The following is a 15,682-nucleotide window of genomic DNA, read 5'->3' on the forward strand; positions in this document are numbered from 1 at the left end:
CTTTGTTTTTCAAAGTCTGACAGTCCTGTTGTAGACAGGACAATCAGTCAGGAGACTTAAAAGTTCCAGCACAAGTATTAAGGGAGGAGTGAGGTTGGGCAGGAATGGGTTTTTAACAGTGAGGTCAGTCAGTCAGGCACGAGCTTGGGACTGTTTTTTAGAGACATTACTGGAAGAGGATAAGGCTGTAGGGGAATCACAAAGATTGATACCATTTGGCTATGCCAAAAGAGTAATTCAAGAGGTTTGCTGAGGTGGAAGCAGTAGGAGGACAAACCCACAGGAGGAAGATGGTAGGGTATATAGAGAGGTAATACTGCTGGGGGGAGAACAATAAGGATGAATAGTAGTAAAAGGGGGGTGGGGTAGACAATGAAGAAGACTGCAGTAGAAGATGGAGTAGATGATGCTGGTGAGAGAGAAGGGGTGTATTCTGAAGGTCGAGTAATGACTTGGATGGATGATTCAGTTGGGAAAAACAGTGTACCCCTCAGGGTCACCATGAGGGTTATGGGCAATTACCAAGGGAATACTGTATCCATGGCCCCTAGGCTGTTCATGACATACAAAGCCAGCCTTTCATTCCTCTCAGCACAGCTCTCACCACCTTAGGAAATGGACTGAAGGGAATGATGAAGAAGAGAAGGAATGAAAAGGGGAGAAGAAAAGACCATCCAAAATTAGTTGAAGTTAGGGCTGAGATCTAAGTAGGGGTGATCCCCTACACTGGACCCAGTCTCCGTCTCCTAAGCTCCCCACAACAAGAAGCAGGGATAAGGGGGTAATTATAGCAAATGCTTTGCAGAATCCATTACTTAATGAAAAAAAAATTTCTCAATTCTGTAGCAACTTTAAAATTCTACCAAAGCAAGATTTTAAAACACTATAGAACTGAAAATATCATAGGTCAAACAGGATCAAAACAACTTTGCTGCAATTCTTGCAACTAACGCACTCAGCCTTTTTCAACCAACAGTGGTTAAGGGTTAAGGGTTTTAAAAGCAAGATAAATGTGCTAGACATCTAAGGTCATGTAGCACTATAGTTAATGTTAGGGAAGGGTGGTTGAGTTAGTGATTAGTTGTCTAAGCTGGGCAAAGGAATTGGTAAGTGAAAGGGTTAGAGTCGGGTGTGGTAAGGAGTTAGATTAGATGGAGGGTATGTATGAGGAAAGAGAATAGGTTGTTGAAACAGAAAGTGTGGGATTCTGTAAGGATGTCTGATAGGTTGGGAGGTCGGTGAAGGGAGGATAGGTGGGGAAAGCAGAGGTAAGTATGGACGAGACATAAAGGAATGTGGGGAAGAGACAATGATAATTGGGGATTGGTATTGGAGGATGTGTAAGAAAGGTCTCTTGAAGGCAAAGGATATGACAAAGGTCAGGTCTGTGAGAGCGGAAACCGCGAATATTCCAATGAAGGATAGTTATACTTTAGTGATATAGATTGTAGTACGTTTTGGAGATTTTGAGGGGAAGCAGCTAGAGGTGGGATAAGGACCAAGAGTCTGATATGGGAGAGGTGTGGGAGTTGGTGTTCTCCTATGAGGGGGTAAGGGGATATTTGTGACAAAAGGGGATTCACGTTTGTAAGGGATAGAGGGATGGTGGGAGGGTTACGTAAGGGATTCACGTGTGTATCCGGGAGGGAATGGAAGGGATAGAGGGATGGTGGGAGGGTTAATGTGGGCGGGTTGGGGTCGGGGGGAGGGGCTGTGTTGGGGGGGTTAGGAGGATAGGTGTGTAGGGGGATATCGTTAGGAGGAGGATGGATATCAGCAGTTACTTGCAGTGTGAAAGGAGCAGGAGTTGTAAGATTTGGAGGTTGAGTGTCAGTTTTCATTAAGTAATCTTGAATATTTTCAATAGTTTCTTCTGAGGAGTTGGTTGGGGATTTTTTGGGGGATAAAGGATTTCTTGTGAAAGGGGGAAGAGAGGATTGGTGTCTCAAGCGTAGGGGCAAAGGAAGGTGGAGGTGTTTTGTGTGGTGGGGGAAGAGGGGGTGGAACGTTTGTTCTGTCGTTACGGGTAGTGCGAGGAGGGAGAGAGGAAGGTGTTGGGGTGTTGTAGTGGTGATTGGAGTATCGGTAGTAGAGATTGGAGTGTCTGGGTTTAGGATGGCAAAAGATTTTTGACTGGGGAAGGTAGGAGGTAGAAGAGGGGGAGTTAGATGTAGGGTGGGTGGGTTTAGGAGAATTGGTAGAATGAGCAGTATTACTGGAGTAAGAGTAAGGAGAAACCACGTCGACGTGCTTCCTGTCTGGCTTCACGTAATGTGAGTCCAAGTTTGTATCTGAGAGTTGCTACCTCAGACTCAAATTTGTGGTGGGACAGCCCCTATAAAAAACATTAATGGGGCCGCCACAGTTGGCACATGTGCGTGATTGTGCAGAGCAGTTAGATCGGGTATGGCCAGGTTGGGCACATAGTGGGCATCTGGCTGTGGAACGGCAATGTTTGGCTGGATGTCCTAGACGCCAACAATTTTGGCACTGACGTGGAGGAGGTTGGTATGGACGAACAGGAGGGATTCTCCTCCTATGTAGAGGTTAAAGGGAAGGTCATGTCTACGGAAGGTAATTTTGGCTATGTTAGTGGGTTTCTTTCGATGACCTCTGGGGGGATGGAGTAGCATTGTACTGATGTTGCATCATAGTCTGTGAGACAGGCAAGTAGGTCTTCTCCACAGTCTGACCAATCTTTGTCATAGACTGGGCAATTTGCTGGGGAGATTGAAACTGTTCCGGTGCAAGTATTGAGGGTTGGATGGGGTTCTGCAAGGATGGGGTTACCATATAGGTCAGTTTTGTTAATGCTATAGCTTGGTTTTCGGATGTTACTGTGACAAGACGGGAGCGTCCGGGTCGGCTACGGAAGAGACTTTACCTACTTGTTTTTGGAGACATTGTTGGAAGAGAAGGGTGTTGTCAGAGTAGGGAGCTGTGGGAGGGATCACGAAAAATTGGTCCCATTTGGCTGCACTAAAGAGAGTATTCAAGATTGTTGTAGAGATAGGGGTAGTAGAAGGGCGGGGGCGTGACGAAGATGGAGTAGTGTTGAGGGAGGTAGTGTTATGGAGAGGTGGGCAATAAGGCTGTAAGGTATTAATAAGGGAGGATGGGGTGGTTGATGTTGGAGGTTGTGGGATAGAGGTGTTGAAGTTGAGCATGCTGGAAGAGTGGAAATGTTCCTTAAGGGTTGATTGTTGGCTACTGTACTAGTAGGCATTGATGAGGGGGTAGTTATTGCAGTGTTCGGAGCCGTGGTCAAAGGAGAGCCTGGGGTCAGGGAATCGGGTGGGTTAACATCGTTGGGGCTATTTGATAAAGGGGCAAGCCTCATTGCCCCTAATAGTGGGGATATGTTTTCATTACTGGCCATGGTAAGCCTGGTTATGTTGGGGATAAAAACAGTCCACCCCTCAGGGTCCCCTTGAGGGTAAGGGCTAGGTAACCAAATCAGGGGAATACCGTGCCCCCTGGCTCCCTCAGGCCGTTCAGGACTGGCACAAAGTCAGCCTTTCATCCTTTCAGCACGCTCTCACACCTTAGGGGGTGGATAGCAGAAGGTTTGGTGAAGGGACAGAAACAAAGTGGGAAGGAAAAAAAAAAGGGCCATGCAAAATTAGTTGAGTCGAGGCTGAATCCCAAGGTTGGGAGTTCCCCATCATTGGGTCCCAGTCTCCGCCTCCTAAACCCCCCCACGACAACAAAGGCAGGGATTGGGGGGTACCAACAGAGTGTAGTCATACATTCTTTTAATTAATTGAAAATTTTCAGCCTCATCTAAAGTCATCAGCGGGATATTCAAAATACGGCAGTGGTGCTTGGGGGGAGAGCCACCAAGTAATGAAGTTTTTTCGGTTCATTAGGCGACGTTTCAGGATTCCCAGAATGGTTAATGATAAAAAAAAATCAATGTGCTAGACTATGGTCATATAGCATTATGATAAATTTTGGCGTAAAGGGTAAAACTGAGTTAGCAATTACGAAAAAGTGGACAGAATAAGGGGATGAAGAAAAGGAAAAGGAAGGAGGGGAAGAAAAAAACTTGCAAAATTAGTTGAGGCTGAGGTCCAAGATAGCGAGGCTGCATTAACATCTAAGGTCATTAGTGGCGTACTCAAAATATAGCGACAGGGTGGGGCTTGGGGGCAAAGCCCTTGGGTAAGGAGTCATTTCGTTCACAAGGCGATATTTGTGGATTTCCAGAATGGTCAATGATCAAAACAAAAATGTGCCTGACATCAAAGGCCACAGCGTGATGACAATGAATTGTGGTAAAAGGGGTAAAAATGAGTTAACAATTAATATAAGTGGACAGAAGAAGGGGATGAAGAGAAGGAATGAAAAGGGGGAGAAGAAAAGACCATGCAAAATTAGTTGAGGTGATGTCCAAGGCAGGGGTGATTCCCTACATTGGGTCTCAGTCCCCGTCTCCTAAGCCCCCTATGACAACAATCAGGGGATAGAGGGGACCATGCCAAATGTGGTCAAGCCTGCTCTATCTTGTATGAAGTAAACAGTCATATGCATGTTTGGCACCGACTGCTGTCACTGAAGAAGTGCAGCCCTCAAAAGTGTGCTTAACGTTTCTTTTCAGTTTCATTTAGAGAAAGATCATACATGCCACAGCCAAATTCATAGACACAAGGGGAAAACAAGTTTCCTGCCCTAATTTCTCACCTGAGCTTTTGAATGCATGTGGTGCCCAGCACATGGCCTGGTATATGGGTTAACCCCTACACACAAGTCACGTGTACAGTTGTCATAACAAACCAGTTACAGTTATATGCACAGCGACAAATAGAGCGTGTGGAGTGGGGAAGTTCCACTACATGTAGCGGGCTCCCACACCAACCCGCTGGATGTTGCCGGAAATCACCAGAGTTTATGACACTGAGAGATTCCTGATACTTGACAGCTTTGGGGTTTAAAGAGTTGTCATCACATTTAATTCTACCCAGAGACTCAGTTTTCTGCTCCCTTCCCAATTAATCATAAGTTTGGCCTATACCTGATGTGAACTGGTTGAGCGATCAGAAAAATGAGCTACAATTACAATTTATACATTGCTTATTATACTTTAGCAAAATACTAAAATATCTACTGATTATTCATAATAAACAGGTCCTATTTCATTATCACAAAAATCTCTCAACATGCATCTGTAAAATATAATTCATCTTCCTGGAATGCGCTACACTCTAGGATATTTTTCCTATCATTACTAATCAATATTTTCTCAGAACAAAAAAATATTCATGTTTTGAGATTAATGGATGAAAACTAAGTATCCGTGAAGAGACAGCCTTGACCTGTAGAAGCTGATGTTTTTATGCATTTACCATCCACTGATGTTGAGAGTGCATGTGCACTGTCCTATGTGGTTTTGTTTTATTAATTGCTCCAGAAATAAAAAATCACCACAGTCAATTATCAGGCCCCCCTGCCCTCACTAATAATGTGGTAATAACTGATGATGATGACAATGATGATGATAATAACAAAAACATTAATAACAACATAACAATTACAAACATCTTTTTTGGGATTCTACGAATGGAGTAAAAAGCTAAAATTTGGTAGGCCTAGTAATTAATTTCTTTGAGACTATGTGCTTGTGAAGTCCTGTATGACTAAGCAAATAAAACCCACAGTCGACAGTGTCTATTCCCTCCAGTAATTTTGTTCACTATGGATGGCTCCAGAAGTACTTTATCACCAAAAGAGTCCATTGCAAGGCCTACTAGAACTTAAATATTTACCCCAATTTTGTGAATTTTGTGGGTTAGTTATTCTTATTAGTCAGTATTGTTTTTACTTTTATAATGATACAGCAATAAAATAAAATCATAATAGTAATAAACTCCAAGAATGGGGTTAAACAAAGGAGATGAGGTAGGTTTATTAAATACCTCCTTGATGACTAAGCACTTATGTAGCCGTATATGTGTAAACAAAAGTAGTTTTAAACTGTGCATGTACCCATGATAACATGTAGAAGTGTAAGTGTAAAGCTTTATGAACACCTGAAGAATGGGATTACAATAAAAATAAAGGTCATTCAAATTTCTTGACATAAAAGGAAAATGTTCCACTTTTATGGTTATCACATTTAAAAAAAACAGTGAGACAGAAGTACATAGTACTTGCACAAAAAAACAGGGCTCTATGATAAAAGATTTGGCCACATCATATTCAGTCATGTGAAAGAGAAAACACTAAACAAAAACATGGAATAACACAAGTTCCTGAGCGACCTTAACAATGACACTTCAAGAAATGCTCTCAAGAAAAATAAATTAATTCAGGAAAAAAAAAATCCCCCAAGTAAAAAAACATACTCAAGGGTAGTGACTGAGCAAAGATCTCCAACATAGAAAATTCCATCCCAGATCTAACATCAGGCTTACATGAGAAACCTGCCGTCATTCCATTAGTTTGCCAACAGTATGTATGCAGCTGCTATGCCTCAAACACTGGATATCGTTATATTACCCCTTAACAAGAAAGAAAAAAAACAGAGTCCACATTATAACACTGAAAATTTGTCCTATTATCCCAACCCTCCAACTACAACTCCTTTGGATTTTACTTTTTTTACAAATAAAAGTCCACAAGAATGCATGTAAATCATACAAAACATCATTAATAAGTATTTACTATCCAGTATTATGAAGTCACAGAAAAAAATACAAGTACACTATTTCCTTCCTTCATATATATATATATAATACATATTTCTCTACACTATTCAGAAAGTCAATCTGAAGACCCAAGGAGTTCTCCACATATGAATGTTTTCCCTTTTCAAAACAAGAAAACAATGTAACCCAAATGTGCTAAATGAAATTTCAACAAATGTGTACCACCGAACTAGAGCAGAGCGGCCAAAATTAAGATGTCATCAACACAGCAATTCTCAACAATGAGCAGCATTGCAATTGTTAGTCAGTGACACACAGCCACTTCAGGACATGAAACAGTCAAGTCTAGTTTAGGAATACTTTTAACTTCTAATACATGGCTTCAATGGAATTAGCATTTCGCGGCTTCTTAATCTTCTCCATGTTCTTTGTAATCATGTCATGTAGTGTGGCATAGTGATTCCTGATCTCTGACAAAGTGATGCGTAAGGACAGGTACTCTTTCTCATCCAACTCCACAACAGTTCGTCGGTAGTCATCAATGTGTGGATATTTCGCTACCTGCAAAATAATAGGAATAATTACACAAATCTTGTTGAAAGTAAAAATCTAAGAATTGATCTCTTTGAAACTAATAACCATACAGATTCTAATCATATAAATTTAATTTGGTTCAATGTCTAAAAATTCACATTCCAAAAAAATTATAAATATATATTTTGTACAAGAAAAACTGAAAGGAAATATATAAACAACACAGAACATTATTGTTTCTAATTCTTAGCGGTACAGTCACAGTACATATAAAAACTTCTGAAATTCTGAAATGTATATTGGTGTATGAAAGATACTTCTTACATAATAGCACAATTAAATTTTTTTTCTAAATTTTGTACAATGCTGAGGCAGGTGCCAAAGCTGAATTTACATCAACAGACTCTCCTTACATTTTACAGGAAAAATCACTGATTTTCATCAGATTGGATACAACAAACCTTTGAGAAAGTCTTGCAATTTACTCTTGATCTACATAAAAATAGGGTGGGTATAAAAAATAGTGTGGTCTTGATGAACATACCTTTGACACCAGCTTAGCTCGTGTCATGTAGTATCGGGAGATTTGGTCAAAAAAGGCTGCAGCCTCAGACTCTACTGTCCGGATTTCTCCAAGGGTCTCTTCCTGGATACTAACACCAAAGTTGTTGCCATCCTCAATTTTGGGAATAAGGAATGACACCCACATTTTAAGCTGAAAGGAAAAGTTTAAACAGGGTTAGTGGAGAAAAAATTTAAAACCATAATAAAACAATAGAATCATAACACCACAAATATTCAATATGGTGTTCCAATATGGCTTCAGTGAGAATATTATATAGTCTACACAGTGTTTGCACTCTGCCATATCTCACAGAAAATATTGTGAATGTTAAGCGACAAATAGATTCTTATATGGCTGGATAGAAATTTCTTATTCATAATATTTTCCATCATTATTTAATACAATACATACTGCATTTTACAGGATAGAAACAAAGTACCAAGTGGTACATATCAGTTTCTAGCATATTTGGCAGTTCGGGAAATACTGGGAAATACAAAGATCATATTTAATGTTGCAGAAAGTCCAAAATAATAAAGAGCCAACCCTTTCCATGTACAAGTGTCACAACATCCTATTTGGTCTGCAGGGTACAGCTGTATAAGCAGACACACACGAGAATGCGTGGAGCAGGACATTCCGCTACAAGTAGCACACTCCTGTGGCCAGTGTTTGGCTCAAGAGATTTCTGTTACCATCATGTGTAATATAATATATATTATATATATAATATATTATATAGATATAATATATATAATAGATGATAGATAGATGATAGAAAATTAGATAGATAGTTTAGATAGATAGATGATTATGATGTGATAATTAGATAGAGATAGATAGATTATATAATATGATTAGTTTTAAATATTATATAATATAATATATATTTTATATATATAATTTATATATATATTATATTATATGTATATTATTTTTATTATAATCTATATTTATATCTATATTTTATTATATATATATATATATATCTATAATTATAAAATATTTTATTATTTTTAAATCTATATATATTTTATGGTTATTATATTATTTTATTTTATATTATATAAATTTTTATATATATATTATATATATATATATTATATATATATTCTATCTTAATAATATATAATCTATCTATCTATCTTATCTATCTATCTATCTATCTATCTATCTATCTATCTATCTATCTATCTATATATATATATTATTATATATATAAAAGATATTATATTTTAAATTATATATATTATATACACACTGATGGGTAACAGAAATCTCTTGAGCCAAACACTGGCCACAGGAGTGTGCTACTTGTAGCGGAATGTCCTGCTCCACGCATTCTCGTGTGTGTCTGCTTATACAGCTGTACCCTGCAGACCAAATAGGATGTTGTGACACTTGTACATGGAAAGGGTTGGCTCTTTATTATTTTGGACTTTCTGCAACATTAAATATGATCTTTGTATTTCCCAGTATTTCCCGAACTGCCAAATATGCTAGAAACTGATATGTACCACTTGGTACTTTGTTTTCTATCCTGTAAAATGCAGTATGTATTGTATTAAATAATGATGGAAAATATTATGAATAAGAAATTTCTATCCAGCCATATAAGAATCTATTTGTCGCTTAACATTCACAATATTTTCTGTGAGATATGGCAGAGTGCAAACACTGTGTAGACTATATAATATTCTCACTGAAGCCATATTGGAACACCATATTGAATATTTGTGGTGTTATGATTCTATTGTTTTATTATGGTTTTAAATTTTTTCTCCACTAACCCTGTTTAAACTTTTCCTTTCAGCTTAAAATGTGGGTGTCATTCCTTATTCCCAAAATTGAGGATGGCAACAACTTTGGTGTTAGTATCCAGGAAGAGACCCTTGGAGAAATCCGGACAGTAGAGTCTGAGGCTGCAGCCTTTTTTGACCAAATCTCCCGATACTACATGACACGAGCTAAGCTGGTGTCAAAGGTATGTTCATCAAGACCACACTATTTTTATACCACCCTATTTTTATTGTAGATCAGAGTAAATTGCAAGACTTTCTCAAGGTTTGTTGTATCCAATCTGATGAAAATCAGTGATTTTTCCTGTAAAATGTAGGAGAGTCTGTTGATGTAATTCAGCTTTGGCACCTGCCTCAGCATTGTACAAAATTTAGAAAAAAATTGAATTGTGCTATTATGTAAGAAGTATGTTTCATACACCAATATCATTTCAGAATTTCAGAAGTTTTTATATGTACTGTGACTGTACCGCTAAGAATTAGAAACAATAATGTTCTGTGTTGTTTATATATTTCCTTTCAGTTTTTCTTGTACAAAATATATATTTATAATTTTTTTTGGAATGTGAATTTTTTAGACATTGAACCAAATTAAATTTATATGATTAGAATCTGTATGGTTATTAATTTCAAAGTGATCATTCTTAGATTTTTACTTTCAACAAATTTGTGTAATTATTCCTATTATTTTGCAGGTAGCGAAATATCCACACATTGATGACTACCGACGAACTGTTTGTGGAGTTGGATAGAAAGAGTACCTGTCCTTACGCATCACTTTGTCAGAGATCAGGAATCACTATGCCACACTACATGACATGATTACAAGAACATGGAGAAGATTAGAAGCCGCGAAATGCTAATTCCATTGAAGCCATGTATTAGAAGTTAAAGTATTCCTAAACTGACTTGACTGTTTCATGTCCTGAAGTGGCTGTGTCACTGACTAACAATTGCATGCTGCTCATTGTTGAGAATTGCTGTGTTGATGACATCTTAATTTTGGCCGCTCTGCTCTAGTTCGGTGGTACACATTTGTTGAAATTTCATTTAGCACATTTGGTTACATTGTTTTCTTGTTTTTGAAAGGGAAAACATTCATATGTGGAGAACTCCTTGGGTCTTCAGATTGACTTTCTGAATAGTGTAGAGAAATATGTATTATATATATATATATGAAGAGGAAATAGTGTACTTGTATTTTTTCTGTGACTTTCATAATACTGGATAGTAAATACTTATAATGATGTTTTGTATGATTTTACATGCATTTCTTGTGGACTTTTTATTTTGTAAAGAAATGTAAATCCAAGGAGTTTGTAGTTGGAGGGTTGGGATAATAGGACAAATTTTCAGTGTTATAATGTGACTCTGTTTGTTTTCTTTCTTTGTTTAAGGGTAATATACGATATCCAGTGTTTGAGGCATAGCAGCTGCATACATACTGTTGCAAACTAATGGAATGACGGCAGGTTTCTCATGTAAGCCTGATGTTAGATCTGGATGGAATTTCTATGTTGGAGATCTTTGCTTCAGTCACTACCCTTGAGTATGTTTCTTTACTTGGGGATTTTTTTTTTTTCCTGAATTAATTTATTTTTCTTGAGAGCATTTCTTGAAGTGTCAATGTTAAGGTCGCTCAGGACTTTGTGTTTTCAGTTTTTGTTTAGTGTTTTCTCTTTCACATGACTGAATATGATGTGGCCAAATCTTTTATCATAGAGCCCTGTTCTTTTTTGTGCAGTACTATGTACTTCTGTCTCACTGTTTTTTTTAAATGTGATAACCATAAAAGTGGAACACTTTCTCTTTTATGTCAAAATTTTTAATGACCTTTATTTTTTATTGTAATCCCATTCTTCAGGTGTTTCATCAGCTTTACACTTACACTTCTACATGTTATCATGGGTACATGCCAGTTTAACTACTTTTGTTTACACATATACGGCTAGCATAAGTGCTTAGTCATCAAGGAGGTATTTAATAAACCTACCTCATCTCCTTTGTTTAACCCCATTCTTGAGTTTATTACTATTATGATGTTATTTTTTATTGCTGTTATCATTATAAAGTAAAACAATACTGACTAATAAGAATACTAACCCACAAATTCACAAAATTGGGGTAATATTTAAGTTCTAGTAGGCCTTGCAATGGACTCTGTTGGTGATAAAGTACTTCTGGAGCCATCCATAGTGAACAAAATTACTGCAGGGAATAGACACTGTCGACTGTGGTTTTATTTTGCTTAGTCATACAGGACTTCACAAGCACATAGTCTCAAAGAAATTAATTACTAGGCCTACCAAATTTTAGCTTTTTACTCCATTCGTAGAATCCCAAAAAAGATTGTTTGTATTGTTATGTTGTTATTAATGCTTTTGTTATTATCATCATCATTGTCATCATCATCAGTTATTACCACATTATTAGTGAGGGCAGGGAGGCCTGATAATTGACTGTTGGTGATTTTGTATTTCTGGAGCAATTAATAAAACAAAACCACATAGGACAGTGCACATGCACTCTCAACATCAGTGGATGGTAAATGCATAAAACACTCAGCTTCTACAGGTCAGGCTGTCTCTTCACGGATACTTAGTTTTCATCCATTAATCTCAAACATGAAATTTTTTTTTGTTCTGAGAAAATATTGATTAGTAATGATAGGAAAATATCCTAGAGTGTAGCGCATCCAGAAGATGAATTATATTTCACAGATGCATGTTGAGAGATTTTGTGATAATGAATAGGACCTGTTTATTATGAATATCAGTAGATATTTTTAGTATTTGCTAAAGTATAATTAAGCAATGTATAAATTGTAATTGTAGCTCATTTTACTGATCGCTCAACCAGTTCACATCAGGTATAGCCAAACTTATGTATTAATTGGGAAGGCAGCAGAAACTGAGTCTCTGGGTAAATTAAATGTGATGGACAACTCTTAACCCAATGCTGTCAAGTATCAGGAATCTCTCATGTCATAAACTCTGGTGATTTCCGGCAACATCCAGCTGCTTGGTGTGGAGCCCGCTACATGTAGTGGAACTTCCCACTCCACACGCTCTATTTTGTCGCTGTGCATATAACTGTAACTGGTTTGTTATGACAACTGTACACGTGACTTGTGTGTAGGGGTTAACCCATATACCAGGCCATGTGCTGGGCACCACATGCATTCAAAAGCTCAGGTGAGAAATTAGGGCAGGAAACTTGTTTTCCCCTTGTGTCTATGAATTTGGCTGTGGCATGTATGATCTTTCTATAAATGAAACTGAAAAGAAACGTTAAGCACACTTTTGAGGGCTGCACTTCTTCAGTGACAGCAGTCGGTGCCAAACATGCATATGACTGTTTACTTCATACAGATAGAGCAGGCTTGACCACATTTGGCATGGTCCCCTCTATCCCTGATGTTGTCATAGGGGGCTTAGGAGACGGGGACTGAGACCCAATGTAGGGAATCACCCCTGCCTTGGACATCACCTCAACTAATTTTGCATGGTCTTTTCTTCTCCCCCTTTTCATTCCTTCTCTTCATCCCCTTCTTCTGTCCACTTATATTAATTGTTAACTCATTTTTACCCCTTTTACCACAATTCATTGTCATCACGCTGTGGCCTTTGATGTCAGGCACATTTTTGTTTGATCATTGGACCATTCTGGAAATCCACAAACATCGCCTTGTGAACGAAATGACTCCTTACCCAGGGCTTTGCCCCAAGCCCCACCCTGTCGCTATATTTTGAGTACGCCACTAATGACCTTAGATGTTAATGCAGCCTCGCTATCTTGGACCTCAGCCTCAACTATTTTGCAAGTTTTTTTCTTCCCCTCCTTCCTTTCCTTTTCTTCATCCCCTTATTCTGTCCACTTATCGTAATTGCTAACTCAGTTTTACCCTTTACGCCAAAATTTATCATAATGCTATATGACCATAGTCTAGCACATTGATTTTTTTTTATCATTAACCATTCTGGGAATCCTGAAACGTCGCCTAATGAACCAAAAAACTTCATTACTTGGTGGCTCTCCCCCCAAGCACCACTGCCGTATTTTGAATGCCGCTGATGACTTTAGATGAGGCTGAAAATTTTCAATTAATTAAAAGAATGTATGACTACACTCTGTTGGTACCCCCAATCCCTTGCCCGTTGTTGTCGTGGGGGGCTTAGGAGGCGGAGACTGGGACCCAATGATGGGAACTCCCAACCTTGGGATTCAGCCCTCGACTCAACTATTTTGCATGGCCCTTTTTTTTTTTCTCCCACTTTTCGTTGCTGTCCCTTCACCAAACCCTTCTGCTATCCACCTCCTAAGGTGTGAGAGCCGTGCTGAAAGGATGAAAGGCTGACTTTGTGCCAGTCCTGAACGGCCTGAGGAGCCATGGGCACGGTATTCCCCTGATTTGTTACCTAGCCCTTACCCCTCAAGGGGACCCTGAGGGTGGACTGTTTTTATCCCCAACATAACCAGGCTTACCATGGCCAGTAATGAAAACAATTCCCACTATTAGGGCAATGAGGCTTGCCCCTTTATCAAATAGCCCAACGATGTTAACCCACCCGATTCCCTGACCCCAGGCTCTCCTTTGACCACGGCTCCGAACACTGCAATAACTACCCCCTCATCAATGCCTACTAGTACAGTAGCCAACAATCAACCCTTAAGGACATTTCCACTCTTCAGCATGCTCAACTTCAACACCTCTATCCCCACAACCTCCAACATCAACCACCCATCCTCCCTTATTAATACCTTACAGCCTTATTGCCCACCTCTCCATAACACTACCTCCCTCAACACTACTCCATCTTCATCACGCCCCCGCCCTTCTACTACCCCTATCTCTACAACATCTTGAATACTCTCTTTAGTGCAGCCAAATGGGACCAATTTTTCGTGATCCCTCCCACAGCTCCCTACTCTGACACACCCTTCTCTTCCAACAATGTCTCCAAAAACAAGTAGTGTAAAGTCTCTTTCCGTACCGACCCGACCGCTCCCGTCTTGTCACAGTAACATCCGAAAACCAAGCTATAGCATTAACAAAACTGACTGACCTATATGGTAACCCATCCTTGCAGACCCATCCAACCCTCAATACTTGCACCGGACAGTTTCAATCTCCCCAGCAAATTGCCCAGTCTATGACAAGATTGGTCAGACTGTGGAGAAGACCTACTTGCCTGTCTCACAGACTATGATGCAACATCAGTACAATGCTACTCCATTCCCCCCAGAGTCATCGAAGAAACCCACTAACATAGCCAAAATTACCTTCCGTAGACATGACCTTCCTTTAACCTCTACATAGGAGGAGAATCCCTCCCTGTTCGTCCATACCAACCTCCTCCACGTCAGTGCCAAAATGTTGGCGTCTAGGACATCCAGCCAACATTGCCGTTCCACAGCCAGATGCCCACTATGTGCCCAACCTGGCCATACCCGATCTAACTGCTCTGCACAATCACGCACATGTGCCAACTGTGGCGCCCCCATAATGTATTTTATAGGGCTGTCCCACCTACAAATTTTGAGTCTGAGGTAGCAACTCTCAGATACAACTTGACTCACATTACGTGAAGCCAGACAGAAGCACGTCGACGTGGTTTCTCTCTTACTCCTTACTCCAGTAATACTGCTCATTCTACCAATTCTCCTAACCCACCCACCTACATCTAACTCCCCCTCTTCTACCTCCACCTCCCCAGTCAAACTCTTTGCCATCCTAACCCCAGACACTCCAATCTCTACTACCGATACTCCAATCACCACTACAACCCCAACACCTTCCCCTCGCCCTCCGCGCACTACCCGTAACCGACAGACAAACGTTCCACCCCTCTTCCCCTACCACACAAACACCTCCACCTTCCTTTGCCCCTACGCTTGAGACACAATCCTCTCTTCCCCCCTTCACAAGAAATCCTTTATCCCCCAAAACTCCCCAACCACTCCTCAGAAGAAACTATTGAAATATTCAAGATTACTTAATGAAAACTGACACTCAACCTCAAATCTTGCAACTCCTCTCCTTTCACACTGCAAGTAACTGCTGATATCCATCCTCCTCCTAACGATATCCCCCCTACACCCTATCCTCCTAACCCCTCCCAACACAGCCCACATTA

At 39.5% G+C, this 15,682-nt stretch overlaps 1 protein-coding gene across 1 annotated transcript; it reads right to left on the reverse strand.

The window, feature by feature from the left end:
- Nucleotides 1–6,991: 6,991 nt before the first annotated feature.
- LOC119571503 (proteasome activator complex subunit 3-like) lies at nt 6,992–7,903 on the reverse strand. The gene is made up of 2 exons (XM_037918782.1): nt 7,726–7,903; nt 6,992–7,208 (listed from the first exon to the last, which is right to left on the reverse strand). The coding sequence occupies exons 1-2, from the start codon at nt 7,888–7,890 to the stop codon at nt 7,017–7,019; spliced, it is 357 nt and encodes a 118-aa protein (XP_037774710.1). The 5' UTR covers nt 7,891–7,903; the 3' UTR covers nt 6,992–7,016.
- Between the last annotated feature and the right edge of the window lie 7,779 nt (nt 7,904–15,682).

The sequence above is a fragment of the Penaeus monodon genome, unplaced genomic scaffold (genome assembly GCF_015228065.2).
Source record: "Penaeus monodon isolate SGIC_2016 unplaced genomic scaffold, NSTDA_Pmon_1 PmonScaffold_6604, whole genome shotgun sequence".
NCBI lineage: Eukaryota > Metazoa > Arthropoda > Malacostraca > Decapoda > Penaeidae > Penaeus > Penaeus monodon.